This window comes from Bombyx mori, chromosome 12 (assembly GCF_030269925.1).
Source record: "Bombyx mori chromosome 12, ASM3026992v2".
NCBI classification, from domain to species: Eukaryota; Metazoa; Arthropoda; class Insecta; order Lepidoptera; family Bombycidae; genus Bombyx; species Bombyx mori.
The window spans coordinates 11,669,075-11,691,092 of NC_085118.1; the positions used below are offsets into that span (position 1 = coordinate 11,669,075).

Here is a 22,018-nt window from a genome sequence, read left to right on the forward strand (position 1 = left end):
ACTGCTTTTCACACAGTCAACTCCGTCACACGGTTATGTAGCTCTGTCACATGTTAGCAATCCTAGCAATCTGTATGCTTTGATCCTCGATGGCTATACGTCATATCGTGTATAGAGAAGCATTACTTTAAATTAGATTTTTCTAAATACCTAAATGACGGTGCTTATAAACCAAAATATATGTCTTAAGACTGCTGCCCAAAGTCACTATTCCACGCGGGCGGAGTCGCGGGCACAGCTAGTTAACAAATAAACAAAAGAGAGCAAAGTTTCTAGCACTAAAATAATTACCACCACAGGAAGTTTATTCGAAACGCGATTTTTTATAAGTTAGCAGCTATTATCTTGCGTATTCAGAGTTGTTGTGTGAAATTTCAACATTCTACTATTAAACTACAAAAAATGGAAGATTTTGCAACGAATTTAAAACTAATATTGAGCGTCGAAAGATTTTCCTGGTTTTTTCCTCAATCACCTCTTAATCCCTAATCGCCCCATTTTACGGTACCTAAGCGTTGGTAGGTAATAATTTTACTGCCGGAGAGTGTATGGAGTTTATGGCAACATTGCAAATAAAGCCAATTTTTAATTTCAGAGATTTCATGGACTTTTCTTCGGTATTTTAGATATACCAGTAGCATTTGACATGATTGTCTTAAATAGTTAAATACTAGTTATAATTAGAAATTTTAAATGATATTTTCACATTGTTATCTGAATTATACGTTTAAATACCTACATTGGTGATACATCTGCTGACAATATTGGTTTGATCCGGTGTTCGTTTCTACGATATAACAATGGCAGAGTACTTGGCTGCTATATTTGGTACAGAAAAGGATAAGTAAGTTCGATTTGCAAAAATATTTAAATTGTTAAACATTGAAGTAAATTAGCGCCAAATATTTTGGATCAAGAGGTTATGTTTTGCGTGTGTGTCAGTAAAAATTCGAACCCGCTTTGATAAGAGCTTTATACACTTATTTTTTTTACTAGAGCTATTACCATTGCTGATTATTTTTTTAACAGAGACTAGGATATTATTCTACATAAATAGCTTGTGAAATTTCAGAGTAAACTGTTCATTTTACTTCAAAATTGGAGCGTGCCGACACGGTGATCGCTGTTCACGCATTCATAACAAGCCAACCTTTTCTCAGACTGTATTACTACAAAACTTGTATGTAAATCCACAAAATTCTGCGAAATCAGCCGATGGCAGTCATTGTAAGTATTTTTCATTCATACTAAGTTAATTATTGATCATGTGGCATTGAATTCTTTCTAAAAATTCTAAATGTTATTCTTTTTAAATTCATAAACGGGGACAAAAACGGGGAAGTGTAGGAACATAACATAATTTAAAAGCAGTGGACAAGGAAAATACGTTTCTGAAAGAATATGTACAGTCCAGCCTTAGTTTATACATTACGTGTTCATAAAATATGAATTAATTAAAATGACATAAATTTATGCTTAGCTTTCTAAATGTATTCACACATTATTCATTAAGTCAAAACCTATTTTGGTTTTGGAGAGCAGGATTCTTTACATTTTACATTGTAAATAATTTTTTTTTGTGATAGTATTATAATTTTATTGATTATTTATGATTGAATATTAAACAGAAAATGAGTGTCATTACTTCATTGTTTGAATTTATAAAGTATTTTTAAAGCTAAATTGTTTGTACTTCAATTTACAATATCAAATAATAATGAAGATAATTTTCAAATGAATTTATTTTATTTATAAAACAGTGGTTGTTGCCAACGTGTCTGATGAAGAGATGCAGGAACACTATGACAACTTTTTTGAAGATGTATTTGTTGAATGCGAAGATAAATATGGTGAGATAGAAGAAATGAATGTTTGTGACAATCTTGGGGACCATTTAGTTGGAAATGTTTATATTAAAGTAAGTATTTTTAAATTCTATATATATATTTTTTTAATTACAGGACTACTAATTAATATAAGTGCAAAATGTACTTGTAACTTAATCTTGAAAAGAATGAAGGTTGAAATTTTAGTCTTTCTCATTTCTTCATAATTCATTTTCATCTTTTAGTGTTTTCAGTTCTAAGCTAAGTAAGCATAAACCAATTGAGGTTCTTTTTGATTGTGTAAGATATATTAGGCAAGGGTATTACCAATGTTTAAGAGAAAGGTTTACGGTAGTTTTAGTGGTTAAAAGTGCTACTTATCCGACCCAGGTGAAGGGGCAACGCAAAGTCGCCGTCGTCCAGAACTTGTCTTGTCGGATCCCCCAGATCCACTTTCGGTCCTTTTAGACTCCTGAAGCACCGATCACCGTCGTCGCCCATCTTGTGGATTACGACGAAGAGTTCGACGCGCGAACTAACCCGTAGACACGGCCCACTGTGTTTCTCGGCGGATCTTCTCAGTGGGTCGCGATTTCGATTTGGTTGTAGATTATGAAAATCACTGCTCTTGTTAGGGCTAATGTTAGCAAATTCACTCAGGTTGAGCCCACTGAGCTCACCTACAGGTCCAGGCGTAGTTGGAATAGTCCCTTAGGCTACCAACGAATAGGTTTTTTTTATGGCAGCGTCAGATCATATACCTTGGGCTTCCATAATACCATAGTTAAAATTTATAATTATGAAATCAGTTCTTTACTTAAATTGTTTTGTTACATTTGTAGTCAAATAAGCTCTGGCTACCAAATTTTAAGTGATTACATAGATATCACCACATGAATGCTGTCACCCTCTTTGGGACATGGGGTCTTAATCTCATGTTATTCTTTCATAATGGAAGTCACCTGTCAATTATGTGTTTCACAAGAAAAAAATGTACTTGCCTGTGAAATTTGAACACCTGCATAGTTACTAAGGTCAATATTAGGCATTTTGTCATTTACTAGCAGTGTACCAGTAGACAATGGTCTTATGATTTAAGCGATAATGACATCCATGGATCTTTTACTTCTAGGTTTAAAATTTGGTCCCTGTTTAAAGCCATGGCAAAAATAGTACACAATTTGCTCTATTACCAGTTGCCTAATTAAGTAGCTATTATGGAAAATAGTGTATAAGTTTAGTTTATTTAAATTACTTATTGATAATTGTACTCCTGTATCAATAGAAGTTAGAACATTATTAAAATTTCGTTTCAGTTTCGTCGAGAGGAAGATGCTGAGAAAGCAGTTAACGATTTAAATAACCGCTGGTTTGGAGGCCGGCCAGTCTATGCAGAACTCTCGCCGGTGACGGATTTTCGCGAAGCATGCTGTCGTCAGTATGAGATGGGAGAATGCACCCGAAGTGGATTTTGCAACTTCATGCATCTGAAACCTATTTCAAGAGAACTGAGAAGGTCAGTAGTAAATAATTATCTATAAGAGCTTATAATCACATTTGTCACAATCAAAATGTGGGTGAGCAAATGCTCAGCCAGGAGGGGTGGGATTTGCTAACAGCTACTCGAGAGCCTTTAAAGGAGACCTAACGACTCAAGAATAACTTTTTCGCGAATGAATCTAATACCGGATCGGAATCGCGACCCGCTGAGAAGATCCGGCGAGAAACTCGGAAGGCTGATGTTTAGATTAGGGGCTGATGTTTAGGTTAAGAAATTATATTTAACAACTATACATTACATACTATGTAAATGGTTAGGTACTACTGACTACTGTCTGGCCTATTTCTGCCACAAAGCAGTAATGCATTTTGGTTTAGAGTGTCAGACAGGTGATATAATTGAGATGTAATGTCTAAACTCATGGTTGAACCATTTGAGACCAGGTGGAGATTTCTGCCCATTACAAAATTAAATCTAACTTTGTAGCTGAACGAAGATTCTTCTATTTGTGAAAAAAAAATTGAACAAGTACAGAAAATTTTATTCACTTTTAAGGTGCAGCTATTTACAGTATTAGTCACACTATTTGTGTTAATGGGATAATTCATAAACTGTTTTAATATTAGTATTATTTAAGTTTCTATAAGTACAGTCTTGCTGCCACAAGTCCTATGTTGTAGGTTGAAGGGTGCGATAGTCATTATAAAACCGATTTTAATCTCATGTCTCAAGATGGGTGGTGGCATTCAAATTGTATCTGGGCTTCGGCAACTGCGGCATATATATATATAGCCGTTGTAATTATACTTGAGACCTTAGAACTTATATCTCAAGGTAGGTGGCGCATTTACGTTGTAGATGTCTATGGGCTCCAGTAACCATTTAACATCAAGTGGACTGTGAGCTCGTCCACCCACCTAAGCAATAAAAAAGAAATAAATAAAAGATATCAATCCGTCAAGAATGAACCTTAATTCTAATAAATAAAGACGTTTTGATGTTAACAGATACCTGTATTCCCGTCGCAAGAGCGGTCGTCGTTCCCGGTCCCGTTCCCGCGAGAGACGGCGCCGCTCCCGCTCCCGCGAGCGACGCCGCGAGCCGCCACGCACCTCGCGCTCCGGCCGCTACTGACCGCTGCTCACCACTACTCACCACCACTCACCACAGCCTCCGCTACAAGCTCGGTAGCTCGGTACCAGCATTTACATATGATTCCCATGTTAAGTCTCAAACCGGTATGCGGAGAACTAACGTTGATGTTTATCATCAAGTAACGATACACTTCTGTTGTATAATTTGAGTGTAGTACGTCTGCATATTTGATATTTGAAAAAATATAAATTAATGTTCCGCATATCTGTCCGCGAATTTTACACGATTTGTGAGCACGTGTGTTAGTGCGACCGTTCCGTAAACATCCGCATAGTGCCTCAATACATTACGATTATCATTTTAGTAATACATAGGAAGACGCATCTCGCATCGTTATAAAATTATTTTTTCTATATAAAGTAAGTAAGTGGTATCTTTTCACTATCGTGTCTTTCTATCTGTATTGAGTTAATTGATTAATATCAAGCAGTCTGTGAGCTCATCTGTTGATGTGCATAAAGAAATATAAACAATACGTATTAATATTCCTTAATATTTTAAGAGAATTCTTTTGTGGAGAGTGATTTCACTGTCACATTAATTATGACATTATAACTGTCACATATTTATATAACGACCATCCATGTTTTTGTTTATTTACATTTTATTGCATAGTTGGGTGGACGAGTCCACGGCCCACCTGATGTTAAAGGGTTACCGGAGCCCATAGACATCTACAACGTAAATGCCGCCACCTACCTTAAGATATGAGTTCCAAAGTCTCAGTATAGTACAATCGCTGCCTCACCCTTCAAACCGAAACGCATTACTGCTTCACGGCAGAAATAGGCGGGGTGGTGGTACCTATTCGTGCGGACTTATGACGTCCTACCACCATGTCATGACCATCAGTTACAAGTCCACAACAGTTATTCCGTTATTTACTTGGCGTTAAGTGGGCTCTGCACGAGCATAGCTATCAACATGAAGGTCACCACTTTACATGAGACTTGAATTCTAACACTTGTTGTACCATAAGATTTAACGGACTAACACCTATTGTGTTGTGTTGTATAACGGGCTTCCCACGGCTTAAACCAGATAGAAAGATTTGCTTTGCAACAAAAGAGTGCATGATGGTGGTAACCGTGCTTAGCTCACAATTAGTCTTACCACCAGCAGTATTTCATTATGTCGGGAAATACAAGGGAACCACAGTTCATCGAGCAAAACCTAATGCTAACTTATAGACGGCTAATTTGCTTTAGTAAATGTTTAGGTCTCAGTGCATAAATCACAGGTGGGCTTGATATTTAGAAGTCGATAGTCATTGACATGGCGGTTGACATTTGTTTTGTACGGACTTGATCAACATACAAATAACATGAGCATGCTTTTTCTGTCAACATGTATTGTCAGTTTTACAAATTACAATAATTTGTATGCGGCTTCAGTAAAAAATTATGTCATTTTCAAAGCATTTCACATTTCTATTAATACATATTGTAAAAAATTTGTGACAGAAAAATTCATAATCTTATAATTTAAGTTAGAACACATTATTTAACGAATGAATTGATAAGGAAACTTTAAATAACTTTATAATTTGTGTTTGCATACCTTCGTAATGACTGAGCAAATTTGTAAGGACTTTTCAATGATGATTGAAAGAAGCCGGTGTAACGTGTTTGTTAGGTATAAAATTGGTGTGGATGAAATCACGGTCACTTATCATTAAAACATATTTGAATAATATATAATGAAGTTTCAATTAAAGAAGTTATCGGTGTAACCGCTCGCACAAGTACAGTATGAGTAAATTGTCATTAATGTAATCACAAAATCGGGTGAACCGTCCATTGTTGGCTTTGAAACGGGAGTAGGCGTGAGCTGCGTCTTAAGTCAATACGACGATGCGAAATTTGTGGTGCCTCAAATCTCAATACAGTTTTGTATTTACTATGTTTTGAATACAATTAAATTTAAATTTAAATTGATGGCCTTCTGACAACTTACATCAAAAGACTGTTAAATACGGCCATCCAAATGCTTCTTAATAATGGTGTATGTGAGATGCTGTGTGCATATATCGCACCTTTAGAATTGAAATGGCTTGATTCAAAATTCTTGTTTTTTGGTAAACGCCAAAAATATAAATGAAGAATTGCAATTTTTTCGGTATTTGGTTTCAATGCTTCAAGCCTCAAAGCGCATACCTTAAAGGTTAATGAATGCGCTTATTTGAAAAGTAAATGACGGTAAATGTACTTTGTCCTTTTCGAACTAAAATTTTAATTTTATTTTTCATTTAAAAAAATATATTTTATAATCTGATAGCTCATGACATGCTTATAAGTCGTTGAAAGTATAAAACTCATTTTCTTAAAAAAATTAGTTAAGCAACTTCAATTCTAAAGGTCGAATTTATTTATGAAATCGATCATTTAACGTAAACAATTAAACCACAATTACATTCTCATAGTTTGTTTCAGTGAATAGTGTAGTGACAATACCATAATTTTGTTTTGAGAGTTAAAACTGATATGAATAAGACAGAATGAAATGTAAATAATTCTAATCACACGAAACGGATGTAATAGATTAGTTTAAATTTAATGAAATATAAAAAAAAATGATTGCCGCCATCGTTGTAATAATACACATATCCTCGCTACCTTTTTCTATAAGTATTAAAGACAAATAAATGTTCTGAGATAGATTACAGTTCAAGTTCTTAAATACTTTTCGTGTTAATATCAAATGTCTGCAGCGCCATCTACCGACGAATACCGTAGATCTGGTAAAAAAATTAACTGCGCGCTCGGAGTAATTTCAATAGTACATTGTGCACCGCGGGAGAAAAGTTGGACATTTCCTCCAGCGTCTTTCCAGCAATTTTACACGCGGGAGGAAATGACCAACTTTTCTCCCGCGGTGCACATACTATTTTTTCTCCTACCAGGCCGAAAATTCGTGGAGTACCGAGCCGGGGTCCAGGAGCGAAGCCCTGGCCGGGGGTAGGGAAGGCGGAGCCCCCCCGTACTCAAAAAAAACAAATTAACTGTTTTTTAATTTTTAAATAAACTACTACTGATTGAATAAGAACTGTCTGATGAACTCATCTTTGTTTAATACTTCACTATTAAATTTTATTGCCTTTTGTTTATATCACTTTTACACTAAACACCTATTTTTAATTACCCGAGCACAACAATAGCGGAGAATTTTAGGTGCGTGAGAGCAGACGTAGACACTAACGCGCATGCGCACTTGTCAGAACCCAGGGAGAAAAAGTTGCACTTTCTTCCCTGTACAGCGGGATGAAAAGTTACACTTTCTTCCCTGTACAGCGGGATGAAAACCGAACTTTCGGCGTAGGTAGGAGAAAAAATATTTCGTCTATATAGAGTAAGATATTGTTGCCCGAAGATGAAACCGCAATGGAATGCTAGTCTAGCGAAAGAAAGCCATATTGATTTAAAAATAATGCGTCCGAGGAATCTGGTCGGGAAACAGAGCGCAAACACACGGTACTGCTTTGACGTCTTTGCTCGGCTTACTGGTGATCTGTATGTTGTCAAGAGCTTGTATACAGGGTGGGTGACGCGGCAGTTCTCATTGAAGTCAAAACTGCCGCGTTGCTGATACGAGTATTAATGCAAACGCGTTATAGTAATAATATTGAAGGGCAAACTTTTTGAGTATCGTGATTGAGACCCGATATGACAGTCAAAAAGCGACAGTTAAAAGAGATAAACATCAATAGGATTTAGCTTGAGAGAGAAGGTGATAGAAATACTTCTATCGGTTTCACTTTTACCGCATGCGTATTGCACGCATGTTTTTGATTTTTTGCCAACGTTTTTACGTTGCTCACTAAACAAAACTTTCCGTCTATAGAATAGCAACTCATTGCCGTTTCGCCATCGGGACCAATCTACTCACCCTGTATATCGAGATATCTATAATTAGCGTGATTTAAGACTTATCACTAATTATAAAAAAATACTGAAAAATCATTTATTTATTTACCTACTCGTTTCTGACGTTAGCAGAAGGATGGCCTTCGGTGTTTTAAGAATCAAATTTATAATTAAAATGTGATTTTTTAATGAAAACAAATTAGTGTTTAAAATATTATAATCGTAGTAATTAGATGCCTGGTTTAAAATTTGACATTATCCCTGCACTGAAAAGTAATTTAGAATCTAATACGGAAACCTCGTTTAGCTGATATTATTTTAATAATTTTAACAGCTATCTAAATTAGTAAAACTAGTAAACTCATAATTAGTAAAATTAAAACTGAAGTTCTTGAATCGCGTCACAATAAAGAGAAAATTAAAATAAGATTCATAAAATACATTTCTTGTGAGGTTCAGTTTTTATTCTAACACTATGAGAGTTTACCTGAAAGTTTTTTGGAGTATGTGGCATTTGATTAACATGTGCGGTTGGTCCATGTCACACTATATTTTGGATGGTCAAAATCATTGGTATGGGCAGACCCGGTCTATTTATCTGTATTTTGTGGTAGTAAATGTGATTTGACTTAAGGTTTAACTAAACTGAGTTATTGAGGAGTTGTTTGTGACTACAGAAATTGCTAGGCTACTCGCAATGTTGGTAATTTTGTAAAATATAAAAAACGATTCTGATATTAAACCGTAATTAAAAACACTATCTTGTTTACGAGATGCGTAGATGTTGAATGATTACTGACGTAACTTTTCAGTTCTTGTTCAGGTACCTAAATGTTGTCAGAGCTATTTAGTCGAATGGCACAAAACTGCAATCGATGGTGAACAATCAGCAAAATGTTCTGTGTTTGCAATCATACGAGTGGATTGCACGTGGATTTGTATTATTTAATTCAGAGTTGAAATACTGAAGAACGTAATTTTTGCGCGAGTAAGTACCTCCATTAGAGTAAAGAAATTATTTTTTAAGAATATGTTGTGTATGGTTACATAATAAATAATTAAGCATTGAATATGTATTTGAATTTTTATTTCTCTTTAATTATGTAGTAAAACTGACCTGAAAAAAAACTTGGAACCTCACCCGACCATCGTGTGCAATTATAATATGACTGAGGAATTTCTACATATTACAACAAAAAAAAAAAACGCTTTCAAATATTTTCGTGGTAAATTTCATCCCAAAACCGAATGTTTTCATCATCTTCATCTTGAACGGATTTAAAATCATTCCCAATAATATAAGTGTTCTTTTCGGAATTTGTGAACGGTCTCCATTGTTCACTTTCTCTCTCAGATACAGGGCAACTGAAATATTGAAAAAGTAATTAACGTTATGAACGAAACAAAGACCGCTCTTTATCCACCGAAGTGTTCCTTTAAAAGCTTTTTAAATTGTATGCTTGTGTTATTTTATTACGTAATGAGTGGAAATTGTGATCCGTAAATAATAGATGTTCTTGTGTAAACATAAATACTGATTAAACAAAGATAAAACAATTTTATGCTCCGTATTTCAACCAATTTTATTTGTTTAGTAGCGATAGGTACGAACATTCGTTTCTAATAAATTTGGAAATACATAGTTTTTTTTCGGGCCTAAGAAAAAGTCGATAATAAAATTCTGTAATAAATGAACCCGAAACTCGGAGAGTAAATGATTATGGTAGAGATTTGACCACTAGGCGAATAAAATAAAAATATAAAGGCTATATTATGTAGAATATATATTATAATAGAAAGGCTTACCCTGTTTTTGCAAAATTGACCCACAAGCGTACCAATTTGTCGATTATGTCTTTAGATTCTTGTGTGAGAGGTATGTCGAGACAAGTGACATTGAAAAAATACATTAAATCATCAGAATGGCAGACTCCTTTTACTGTATTCATGTTGTAATTCCTTTTAGTATAATTTCGTTCGGTTTCGGCAGTGAACTTGTATAAGAACACGGGTTTTGAATTATGATGGTTGTGATACCTCGCATACCTAATGATGTTATACACGAAAAGGCGATCTGTTTCTAAATCCACCAATTCTTGATACATGTCTTGAGTAATTTCTTTGCCTCCACAGTAATGTTTTCTTATTTTTACATCCAATTCCTTTATATCTTCCAATTGCAATTTCAATTTTAATTCCCGTGGCACGACGCTCCCTACCATTGAATAGTAATTGACAATACGGGGAAGGTTTCTGACAATTTCTATTCCTTCCCCTGAGGTGTATCCCAAAATTAGGGGTATATTTGCCAAATGTCCTTTTTTAACTAAGTTAACCGGTGATTCGTTGAGAAACTTTTCAACATTGAGATTTGGATTTTCTATTACCGGTCCGAACTTTATATTGTCTACTAAATCTATGTTATTTATTTGAAGATATGGCAGTTCGTTGTTGACAAGCGAAGAAGCAGGAATGCTTCTTAAAAATTCTAGTAATTCAATTTCGTCTTCAGTTTCTTTCCCCAAGAGTTTACCCAACTGGAAGGCTCTTTCGCGTGCATATAAATTGTATGCCCATTCATTTAAACAAACACCACTTTGACAAATGGCTTTGTCGAATAGTCCTTTGCTCATATCGGATACTAAATGCAGAGATGTTGAGGCCGACCCTGCACTGCACCCAAAAAGTGTAATATTGTTTTTGTCTCCCCCGAATGCAGCGATATTTTGTTTAATCCACTTCAAAGCGGCCACTTGATCTTTGAGCCCAGCGTTTCCTGGAACTTCTTCATTGTCTAGACACAAGAACCCTAGAACTTCTAGTCTGTAGTTAAGTGTCACGAGTATTACCTCATGTTCCATGAAAAAATCTGGCCCATAAAATTCAGAGTTTCCCGATCCCGTATAGAAACCTCCACCATGTATCCAAACCATGACTGGAAGAGGTGTGGTCGGTTTCAGATTTTTAGAATACACGTTGAGATAGAGACAATCTTCACTGCCATCTTCGATTCTGTTCATTCTTTCGTTGTATTGTGGACATATCGGGCCATGTTCGTTAGCATTTCTGATACCGTCCCAAGGCTCAGGTGGTTCTGGGGCCTATTCAAATAAAATACCTAAATGAAATGCTACCACATCGTAACAATTGTAACATTTTATTCAGTAAATGTACAAAAACATAAAAAGAATACTAATGAACAACTTTCATGTGGAATATAAACATGCTTAAGTAACCGAGTCTATCGGTATGTTTTAATTTGGTAGGTACTTACTTTGAATCTTAATTTTCCGAGTGGTGGTTTAGCATACGGTATTCCTTTAAACGCCACGTATTTTCCATTATCACAAACAACACCCTCCAGTGTTCCTTGTTCGACGTGAGTCAAAGACATTTTGTTAACAACTGAAATTATTAATAATATTTATATGTTTCTTATTTATCGATTCGCTTTTCAAACGGTGTACTGGATTTTGATCAATTGGTTATTTGCCAAACGGTAGTTTCTTGATCTTGACATTGTAAAATTGTAAATGACATGTTGGTAATATCTGCCAAATTTAGCAGAAGATACTAGTTCGTTGTAACGTAATGTTGATCAAGGTCTCAGATCAAGTTGGCCAATGTGTTCTGAGACAGTTTTGTTACATTTTAAGAACACCGGATAAACGAATCAAAGATGAAACTATTTTTTGTTAATGTACCGTGAGCGCTATTTTACACCTTGAGGTATAAGATATACTCAATAGCTTTTGTATTACTCTTTGAACCGGAACCGAAGTAGATAGTAAATTATAAAACAATATGACGTTAAGGTACTTCATTAAAAATGTGCACCTGAACAAAGTCTGACTCTTAAAAGTATTGGCTACCAAATTTTATAAATGTAGGGTGATAGACGTTTTTTTATCTAGTTTAATGTTTATGTATAATATAAAGAAACTAGTGAGATCCTCACTCCGATAAGATCAACGCTAATCGTAAGAAAAACATCGATATCTTCAAAGTACTCGCGCGTCATCAGTTTATGGTACTATGTTAAACCCTTTCTTTTAAATCGAACCGAGAATCCTCGCAAAGCAGAGGACAAACAAGGAAAAATGCAAATGAAAATTGATTTTTATTTCTATACTTAGATGGAAACGTTTGCTGCACGCTAGCTATTCAAATTGTCTCAAATATTTACAAATAACACCTCAGTAGTACCGAAACAAAAATTTTATGTATTCGAAATGTTGCCGACTATAAAGTGGACATTATAAACACCAGATTAAACCTTCAACGCAGCTTACATTTTCCTATTTCATTTTAAATAATTTATTTATTTGTTCTTAATCATAGCTGCGTTTAGTTCCAGAACTAATAAATTATGTAGTATATTGCCACATAAGCATGCAAAAGTGACTAATATTGAAGTGTTTTTCTACAACATAATAAGTAATTGAATGAAACGTAAGTTGGTACAATATAGAAATATTTAAATTCTTATAAAGTGAAGTCGTCGTGGCCTAAAGGATAAGACGTCCGGTGCATACGTATGTAGCGATGCACCGGTGTTTGGATCCCGCAGGCGAGTACCAATTTTTCTGATGAAATACGTACTTAACAAATGTTCACGATTGACTTCCACGGTGAAGGAATAACATCGTGTAATAAAAATCAAACCCGTAAAATTATAATTTGCGTAATCACTGGTGGTAGGACCTCTTGTGAGTCCGCACGGGTAAGTACCACCACCCTGCCTACTTCTGCCGTGAAGCAGTAATGCGTGTCGGTTTGAAAGGCGGGGAAGCCGTTGAAACTATACTGAGACCTTAGAACTCATATCTCAAGGTGGCTGACGGCATTTACGTTGTAGATGTCTATGGGCTCCAGAAACCACTTAACACCGGGTGGGCTGTGAGCTCATCCACTCATCTAAGCAATAAAAAAAAAGTAAAAATATGTAATTATTACAAAACAATTAAGGTACTTTGCATTTGAAATGCAATGAACTTAACTCACATTTAAAAGTCAAGCGATCAATTTAGTCATGTTGATACAAAACGAAGGTCACGATAATTTATATATAGATAACGTTACAAATTTTACCTAGTCTCGGACAATGTCTGATAAGTTTCTTTATTTTTTATAGTTTTACACAATATTACACACACGTCTACTTCTCGCGTTTTAGTTCTAATTACTACACTGACCTTCGAGCATATTTAAAATCCTTAGGTTAATTTTAATTTGCAATACAAGCGGTTTACAATTTTGCGTTAAGTACTTTTTTACTGCATTTCTTGTCCCGGCCTTCACAGCTGAAGATTATGTTTAGTCATAATTTTGTTAGCGCAATTCATATATAAAGCCTTTCAGTGTATCTTTGTTCTCATCTGAGAAGCGCTGCTCTTGCTAGGGCTAGTGTTAGCATCGTCCCAGGTTAGAGCTCCGTTTTCTTTCCCTACCTTATTCCAGCTACGCCCGGACGAGTAGGTGAGCTTACGGGCTCAACCTGAGAAAATTTGCTAATACTAGCCCCACCTTTTTTTTTCATACCTAAGCTGATGATAGCCTTGAGAGGCTATATCAGCGGAACCTTAACTAGTAGGTGAGCTCACGCGGCTCAAACCTAACGATGTTGCTAATACGAACCCTAACAGGAGCCGTGCTTCGCAGAATCTACCACCGGATCGGAATCGCGACCCACGGAGAAGATCCGACGAGAAACTCAGTGGGCTAGAGCTCCGTGAGCTCACCTATCGAGGTCACTAGAAGAGGTAGTTAAAAAAATAGTTATCAGCTTTCTTTAACGTCATTGCAAGTATTGGAAGACTGGTGAGGAATTTTATTCGGTGTTTGCACTGCGCAAACGTTCGATTGCGTGATGTTGACCGCCCGTATCGTTTCTGTTTATCCATACCACCTAGAACCACCTAGGTATCACAAGCACCGGTCACCATCCTCGTTTTTTTTTTCTACCTAAAATGATAGCCTTGAGAGGCTATTTCAGCGTAACCTTAACTAGTAGGTGAGCTCACGGGGCTCAAACCTGAGGACGTTGCTAACACGAACCCTAGCAAGAGCTGTGCTTCGCAGAATCTACCACCGGATCGAAAACGCGACCCACTGAGAAGATCTGGCGAGAAACTCAGTGGGCTGTGTCTGTGGGTTAATGTGGCTCTGGAATTGCTGATCCAAGAATGACAGTAACCACTCACCATTAACTGGGCCGTATGCTCGTCTGCCTACAAGGTTAATAAAAATAAAATAAAGTGACTGTTTAGCAAGAAGTTTTTTTTTAGTAAGAAGTAGCTCGGAGTTAGTTGAGCATGTGTGTTGCATTGCACAGCATGTGATTGAGAGGTTTGTTCTTGTCAATAGTACACAGAGGGCTGAAGCGTTGGTTCTGTGAGCGATCTATGGAACGCGTAATATGGATCACCTACCGGACTTTCAAAGACGCTTTCAAAGCTTTACTTCTTTCGGTCGGATAATCGAAATGACCAATGACCAGCCTTAGTTTTATCTTAGTTTCTGTTTTATTAATATTTGTATATGTACAAGGATAACGCATGTAATGGAACCCTTGACCTTTCTACTTCACCTCAATTTATTAGCCATATAAAATATTAAATAGGAATTATGAATACGATTGTTTCACTCCTACCACGCAAGGTGATTGCATTTTTTTTTGTTGTGCTAGAAGAACAAGCTCATTCCGTCCAGTCTGATAATAAGTGGTCACCGCACCAATAGGTGTAATAAACCCTTAATAAAGGGTGAGACACCTATGTGCCCAGTGCGAGTTTTTTAATGTTCTCGAAACCGTAAAAGTTACCTGAAATTTGTATGCAGCTGGAACAGTGCCCCTAGCGGCAAACATAGGCAAGCGTTCCAACTTCATACAAATTTGACTTAACTTTTACGCTATCGAGAACGTTAAAAAACTCGCACTAAGCACACTAGTGTAATCAAGCAATGCTGTGCCAATGTTCATATCTCGCGGTTAGGTACCTACCTATCTTTCTAAGGAAATGCATCAGTCTTCAAAAAAGTTTTGTTTTATCTTACAGGTCTCTGGCCATTGGTCTGAATAGGGTTTCATTTTCAGGATAAGCGAATCTCCAAGTATTACTTAAAGTCCAACTCTTTTAAAGTTGTGCTATTATTCATTTCAGTGACCCCCTGGGAACTAACTCGTATTCTTTGGCAATTATTCGGATTTGGTCAAATCTTAACATATACCTACAATCACATTAAAACACACTCATAAACTGGAGACTAAATGCAGAATAAATTTAAGTTTTCTTGAGAACACTGTTCGAATTTTTAGTTAAAAATGACAATTTCAAGCTAATTAACCTCTGACGTTTCGTACCTTCGACATGTCAGTGGCAAAGTGTACCAGCTAATAATACTGTAACAGCACAATTGAAACAACGAATTAAATACTTATCTCAGGAAGTACTCTGTAAAGTTTGCGCAGAGATTAGAACCTGTGTTATCGTTTTAAGGCCGGTCGTAAAGTTTACGCCTATCAACTAGCACAAACCGCAGATGTCTCCGGCTAATTACTACCTTTCTGTGCATGTAAAATGAAATATGCACTTAATCGATGGGATGGTTTTATGTTTCTGGACAATACATAATATGCTGAGAATTTACTATATATTATTTACTTTATAATATACAAGCGGCCTGCTCCGGCTCCGCTCGGGTCTTTAACAAAAATTTCAACAATACGTTGTTGTTGACGTTGTTGTATTTTTTTAAATAAAAGAACACTTATTGCGGCATAACTATAATAGTCAGACAAATGCTGTCGCGACACTGTTTGTAAGTAATAATGTGTTCCACAAAGTCGTAGTACATTGTTTTATTCTATCATCAATAGTTTTCGCACAACGCGCGATGTAAAGAACATTTTAGGTAATTTTTTTACACCATGGGTTACATTATTGGAGTTTCAGTAAGGATCCCTAATATTTTTAAAAAAAGATATAGCCTATCTCATTTGGGAATAGTGTAGCTTCCAAACAGTGAAAAAAAATTTCTATTCGGTTTAATAGTTTCGGAGCCTATTCAATACAAACAAACAAATCTTTCCTCTTTATAATATTAGTATAGAAGTATAGAAAAAAGAAATGTTTATAAGTTAGCTAGTTTTTTTTAAATTTTATGATTGAGAAATTACTGGTGGCTTGGAGGCCTTTCCATTTTCACAAGGATAAGTGGGCGAGCAAGGGCTCAGCCAGGAGGGGTGGGATTTGTTAACCGCTACCCGATCGTCTCTAAAAGAGACCTAACAACTCAAGAGCAGCTGCTTCGCGAATGAATCTACTACCGGATCGGAACCGCGGCCGGCTGAGAAGATCCGGCGGGAAAATCAGCGGGTTGATGTTTAATTTAGGTTGCACGTCGAACTCTTTGCCGAATTCGACGAGTACGGTTGCCGTAGTCCCTAAGCCTGCTCCGAGTGTTAGAGCTAAAGGCGTCTAATGCAAGGGTTATTGGATCTTGCAAGGGCTATTGGATCTATTAGTTTGTTTAACCGATTGCCATAAAACCTGTTACTGTTGTTAGCACAAAGTGAAATCTGGCGAAAGTGCGTGTCTAACACACATACTATTCAGCTATAGAACGTAGCTAAAATTCACTTATCTTATCGATAATATTTAAGAACTTACCTCGCACAAATATTTTTTTCATTAAAAGTACATGTTTACTATTTGCTTTTTGAATATATTACAATAAACTAGAAAGTAGATGATGCAACTAAGATGGATAAAAAACCTAATAATTAAACTTAAAAAATATTTTATTCTTAGTCATTAATCTGCTACATACAACCCGTGCTAAATTATATTACAGATGAATGATATTATAGAAAAAAATATGCAAAAAACACATAATGCAGTTACCCCATGCGCTACATAATCACAAATTTATTCAAGAGTCTTCTCACATGTTTTGTTTAGTTTTTTTTTTGACGGATACACAATATCTCACTAAAAGGTTTCTAGTAGAATGAAAACAAAAACCAGCTGCTTTATATTTTATCAAAACATGTATATTGTTAGATATACTAGTAGATAATTTTATCACTAAGATCGTAAAACATTGTACCCGCTCGACTGTTACGACGCCGCACGCCTCTCTGACGTGTATTCGACAGGCTTTATTTGGACATTATTAAATTTGATTTTAGTAACTGGCAATATTAAAAGCGAAGTTGAGATGTAAATTTTCATAAAAATAAGAGGTAAAGGGACAGTGAGTGATAGGTAATGATACTATTACGAAAAGTAAAGAAAGCAAAAATAAATTAAATTATGGCGAAGCATTTAATACAAAGCTATTGTAATAAAAATAAAAATACTGAATACATAAAATATGATACTAATATTAAGACAGAAGACCTTATTTGATAAAATATGTTTGTCCGATTAATACTATTGTTACGCGGTGGGGTTCGGGATAAATAAAACTTTCAGCGAAGCACAAATTAAAACTATATTCGATACTTATATATTACTATAATTCAGCAGCGGCTTAGCTCTTCCCCTTGACATTGCTGAAGTCCATGGGCGACAGTAACCACTCACCATCAGGTGGGCCGTCTGCTCGTCTGCTTACAGGGGCAATAAAAAAAAACTTAGAGCATTTAACAAACACTACAATTCGTAATTCACTTCTTCCGCTTCGCTTCAGGTGATGCGTTCGCTGTTTCGTTTCGAGTAGATCCGATTACTCACTGCCTTGAGGCAGGATGGTGATACCTACCAGTGGGCCCACAATACGCTTTACCACTACAAAATGCCGTTCGACGATCACAGTATGCCTGTAGACAACGAACATTCTCTAGTCAATCCCTTTGTCGGTTTACCACTTCCTAGAGAAGATATGATGATGCTATTATGGATCGAAATCACACAGCCAAAATGCCTATAAGGAAAATAACTAGTTAAATACAATTCATAGGATATAATCACCCTAGAATTCTGATTGTGTAGTCCCGACACTAGTGTGATTGCTTACCCATGCGTCACTTCATTAGCCCTCGAGCGTTTGACATTTCCGGCATCATTACCGATGTTGATGAGATTAGGATTATTATCTACCCTGAAGGGGAAGCGTCGATGTATTTTGGTATAGGCCATACTGGTTATAGCGCAATTCCCTTCAAATCTCTTCGTCATTGTGGCCAAGAAGCTATGTAATCCAGATGACAGTTATCAAGGCATTCACCGATTGTTTTCTACGTTAGCAAATGACGCCAATGAAAGGACAGGTGCTGTGGGTAGAATTTCATGTGGTCGAATGGGATAGGTTTTAAAAGATAAGTCAGCCGTTGTATTTGTGTTTCGATCCATCTAAACAATAAAAAATACGGCCCACCTACCTACCTGTTAAGTGGTCACCGGAGCCGACAGACATGAACAACGTAAATGCCGCCACCCACCTTGAAACTTGAGTTCTAAATCTCAGTTTTTACAGTACAACGGTGGCCCCACTCTTCAAACGAAAACGCATTACTGCTTCACGGCAGAAATAGTTAGGGTGGTGGTACCTACCCGTGCGGACTCACAAGATACCCTAGCACCAGTAGTTACGCGAATTATAATTTTTGCAGGTCTGATTTTTATGACGCGATGTTATTTCTGCACTGTGGAATTCATAGGTGGACATTTGTTAAGTACGTGTTTCATCAGAAAAATTCACACCTGCCTGCGGGATTCTAACACCGAGCGGCACAGTCGCATTGCTAGGAAAGAATGCACCGGATGTTTTATCCTTTAGGCCAAGACGGCCTCAAACGGTATTGTAAACTTAAATCGAGAAATAGTAGAAATCCAGGTTGCAGGTACCAATTATTTTAAATGAAAAGTTGCTAAGCCGTCTTCACTAACGACTTAAATATTGAATGTCAATCCATGTTGAATCTAAAGCATCACGTTATCAACTAGTTTGTGGCAGGTTGCGTGTAGGTATGCACGGATACATACTAATAACCATTTTGGTTTAAATGATCAAATATAGCCGTTATGAACAATTCAATCGAGCTTCAATCTCATGTCTTAAGGTAGGTCATTCAAGTATTGACGTTTATCAGCTTCTGCAACCATCAGACCTAACGGCCCGGAATTATTCTGGACAACTATACTAATAACAAATATATCTAGCTCACAAACACCAATTTCCATTTGACTCTTGACGGAAATAGGGGTGTTGGAAATGTCGATAATCTTGGTTTCACACATCGATTGGACTGTTAGGATATGCTTTTTACCATATAAATCAGGGGGAGGGTCGAACACAACGGTTTTTTAGCATCACTCCGCCTGTCTTTCGACTAATTATTTGAATCGCTGTTTTCGTTTACAATGTGCTTTTATAGATTGTCATACGCGAGGCCCAAATCCCGCTATTTGATGGCATACCACTTACTTCACTATTTTGTATTTATTTCATTTTCCCACACTTACGCACGACAGCGGGACGGATGTAATATGTTCTGCGTCGACCCTCAATGGTCTTTGGACTCTGGTCTCTGGACTCTGGTCTCTGAACTGGGCTCCGGCTCGGTCCGGGTTCGGGCGCCGGCTGTGAGCGGCAGCAGTTATTGGTGAAGTTCAACTCCCACGGTCGGTGATTTTCATCTGTAAAAAAAAGATACCTATACACAGATCTTAAATACGCTGTTCGTTAGTCTCACTAACACTCGAGAACGGCTGGACCGATTAGGCTAATTTTGGTCTTGAATTATTTGTGGAGGTCCAGATAAGGTTTAAAAGGTAGATAAATATGAAAATGCTCGGAATTAAATAAAAATAACAATTTTGTTTTTCTTTTGATGTGTCACCCGTCGGACGGATTCCTTTTGTTTGTTTTAAGTTTATTTTATACAAAAGTTTAGGTTTTTTATTTATCGATTGAGGCACTACAGTCTGCTGGGTCAGCTAGTACTAAATAGTTATTATTATAGGCATGAGCCCGAGCCAAAACAAAAAAAAACTAACCCCAAGTCTCATTAAAATCTGTATGTAACAAATGTTTTAGTAAGCTGTTACAATTGCACATTTGGTGCACATTTCAACTACGAAATGCAATTAAATCCGTGGCCTACCAGTCATACAATAAACGATATTATAATCGCGGTTCACCAATTGTGTTAATAATTATTAACGTAGTTACATTTTAGACGATCGAGCATTTCAATTTATAAGCTTAATCTAATTGAATGTGCGTTGTAGCGGTTTGGTGTTTTATTTATCTTTTTGATCATTTTGATCTTCTGTCATTCAGCTCAGTTTGATAAACAGTGTAAAGAAGATTAAAGTGCTCGAACTCTCGGTCAAACTCTTCGATCTTCGTCTGAGATAGCCACAGAATAACATGATAAATGATAAGATAGCGTCACTCAGTAGTTATGGCTCATCAACAGCTTAAAACCATTACGTATTTTATGCGAAAACAACTGCGGTTTTTTAACTGGCGGAAATGTAGATACGTAAATTTATCTAGTTTTAAAACAAACAAAAAAATATGCTTAAATAATAAGTTAAAAGATAATAATTAAATAGTCCAGAATATTAGGTCAAAGTAGTAAAATTATTGTAGTGTCATTGATCCGTCATACGTATGCATATATTCTAGTTAATCGGATGAAGTTCGTGAATATTACGTTAAAGATACGATATGGATCAAGGTAATAAAATCGTGTTAAAAATTGTAGTAGAGTTAATATCAAACGATTTTTAAGCTTCCATCGCCTTATAGGTAAGATGCTCGCCCGGTCACGGTGTAAATAGATGGGTACTCTCAGTGACTAATGCTATCTGTTTTTTATACTGTACTTAGTGCAGTTTTTCTGCAAATGTCCTTGAAGAGGTTAAATCTATTACACAATCAAATGCAAACAAATACTGTACGTTGAGAAGAAAACCAAAAGTAATAGGAAATGTTAAGGAATGTTGTTGTTATCAGTTTCTAAAGTGAAGGGGAAATCCGGCAGCGAACGCGCGTTCTGGCATAGGAGACCGACGATCCGATCATGTTTCACATTGGAATTTGAACATTTTATGATATTATTCATAGTGTCATTCAGATTTACTATTCTATTAGATACCACATTTATCTTGCGGGGTAGGTAGGGTCGTAACATATGTAGTAGTATCATTTTTCGCCCTACCAATTCTAGTGACCTCGAGGGGTCATATTAGATTCACCGAGCGAGTAGCTTACTTACGGTGCTTTGGCCTGTGATAATAGTATCCATGCTGAGGTTAGCTTATATTGGTGATGATTAATGTCTCCACTCCACACCACACAATTCCATGCCGCTCCAACGCGTAGGCGGGAGTTGTCGAGTTTAATGTTTCATGGTAGTGTTAAGGCTGCAATTATTCTGTTATAATACTTAATTTATTTAACACTAGCTGACCCGGCAGACTTCGTAGTGCCTCAGTCGATAAATAAAAGACCTAAGCTTTTGTGTAAAATAAAACTTAAAACAAACAAAACACATCAAAGGAAAAACAAAATTGTTATTTTTATTTAATTCCGAACATTTTCATATTTATCTAACCTTTTGAACCTTCTCTGGACCTCCACAAATAATTCAAGACTAAAATTAGTCAAATCGGTCCAGCCAGTTCTCGAGTTTTAGCGAGACTAACGAACAGTAA

General features: G+C 36.4%; 2 protein-coding genes and 1 non-coding gene across 11 annotated transcripts; 1 reads left to right on the top strand and 2 right to left on the bottom strand.

Moving 5' to 3' along the window:
* The first annotated feature begins 544 nt into the window (after positions 1 to 544).
* On the top strand, positions 545 to 9,419 carry LOC101742886 (splicing factor U2af 38 kDa subunit). Its single transcript, XM_004926481.4, has 5 exons — positions 545 to 844; positions 1,073 to 1,227; positions 1,761 to 1,918; positions 3,143 to 3,342; positions 4,335 to 9,419. The coding sequence occupies exons 1-5, from the start codon at positions 801 to 803 to the stop codon at positions 4,459 to 4,461; spliced, it is 684 nt and encodes a 227-aa protein (XP_004926538.1). The 5' UTR covers positions 545 to 800; the 3' UTR covers positions 4,462 to 9,419.
* On the bottom strand, positions 9,416 to 20,490 carry LOC101743027 (juvenile hormone esterase). 9 transcript variants are annotated; one of them, XM_062671552.1, is made up of 5 exons: positions 20,351 to 20,490; positions 19,817 to 19,990; positions 11,620 to 11,750; positions 10,152 to 11,446; positions 9,416 to 9,710 (listed from the first exon to the last, which is right to left on the bottom strand). In XM_062671552.1, exons 1-5 carry the CDS (start codon positions 20,409 to 20,411, stop codon positions 9,557 to 9,559), a joined length of 1,815 nt encoding a protein of 604 aa, XP_062527536.1. In that variant the 5' UTR covers positions 20,412 to 20,490; the 3' UTR covers positions 9,416 to 9,556. The 9 variants fall into 9 exon arrangements, with proteins under 9 accessions (XP_062527536.1, XP_062527537.1, XP_062527538.1 ...); XM_062671553.1 differs by lacking the exons at positions 19,817 to 19,990; positions 20,351 to 20,490 and adding exons at positions 13,541 to 13,648; positions 17,252 to 17,483; XM_062671554.1 differs by lacking the exons at positions 19,817 to 19,990; positions 20,351 to 20,490 and adding an exon at positions 17,457 to 17,487.
* Mir2807a-1 (microRNA mir-2807a-1) lies at positions 15,160 to 15,255 on the bottom strand. The gene has a single exon (NR_107392.1). It is a non-coding gene; the product is annotated as a microRNA mir-2807a-1 (primary transcript).
* Positions 20,491 to 22,018: the final 1,528 nt, after the last annotated feature.

What these genes read in the sequence shown, in the direction of transcription:
- LOC101742886 (XM_004926481.4), top strand. Translation starts at nt 801, where the DNA reads ATGGCAGAGTACTTGGCTGCTATATTTGGTACAGAAAAGGATAA. An exon ending in TTTGGTACAGAAAAGGATAA is followed by an intron (nt 845 to 1,072) that starts GTAAGTTCGATT and finishes GTGAAATTTCAG; the next exon opens with AGTAAACTGTTCATTTTACT. An exon ending in TTGGAAATGTTTATATTAAA is followed by an intron (nt 1,919 to 3,142) that starts GTAAGTATTTTT and finishes ATTTCGTTTCAG; the next exon opens with TTTCGTCGAGAGGAAGATGC.
- LOC101743027 (XM_062671552.1), bottom strand. Translation starts at nt 20,411, where the DNA reads ATGTGCAATTGTAACAGCTTACTAAAACATTTGTTACATACAGATTTT. An exon ending in TCGGAAAATTAAGATTCAAA is followed by an intron (nt 11,447 to 11,619) that starts GTAAGTACCTAC and finishes TTATTTGAATAG; the next exon opens with GCCCCAGAACCACCTGAGCC. An exon ending in GTCAATTTTGCAAAAACAGG is followed by an intron (nt 9,711 to 10,151) that starts GTAAGCCTTTCT and finishes TCAATATTTCAG; the next exon opens with TTGCCCTGTATCTGAGAGAG.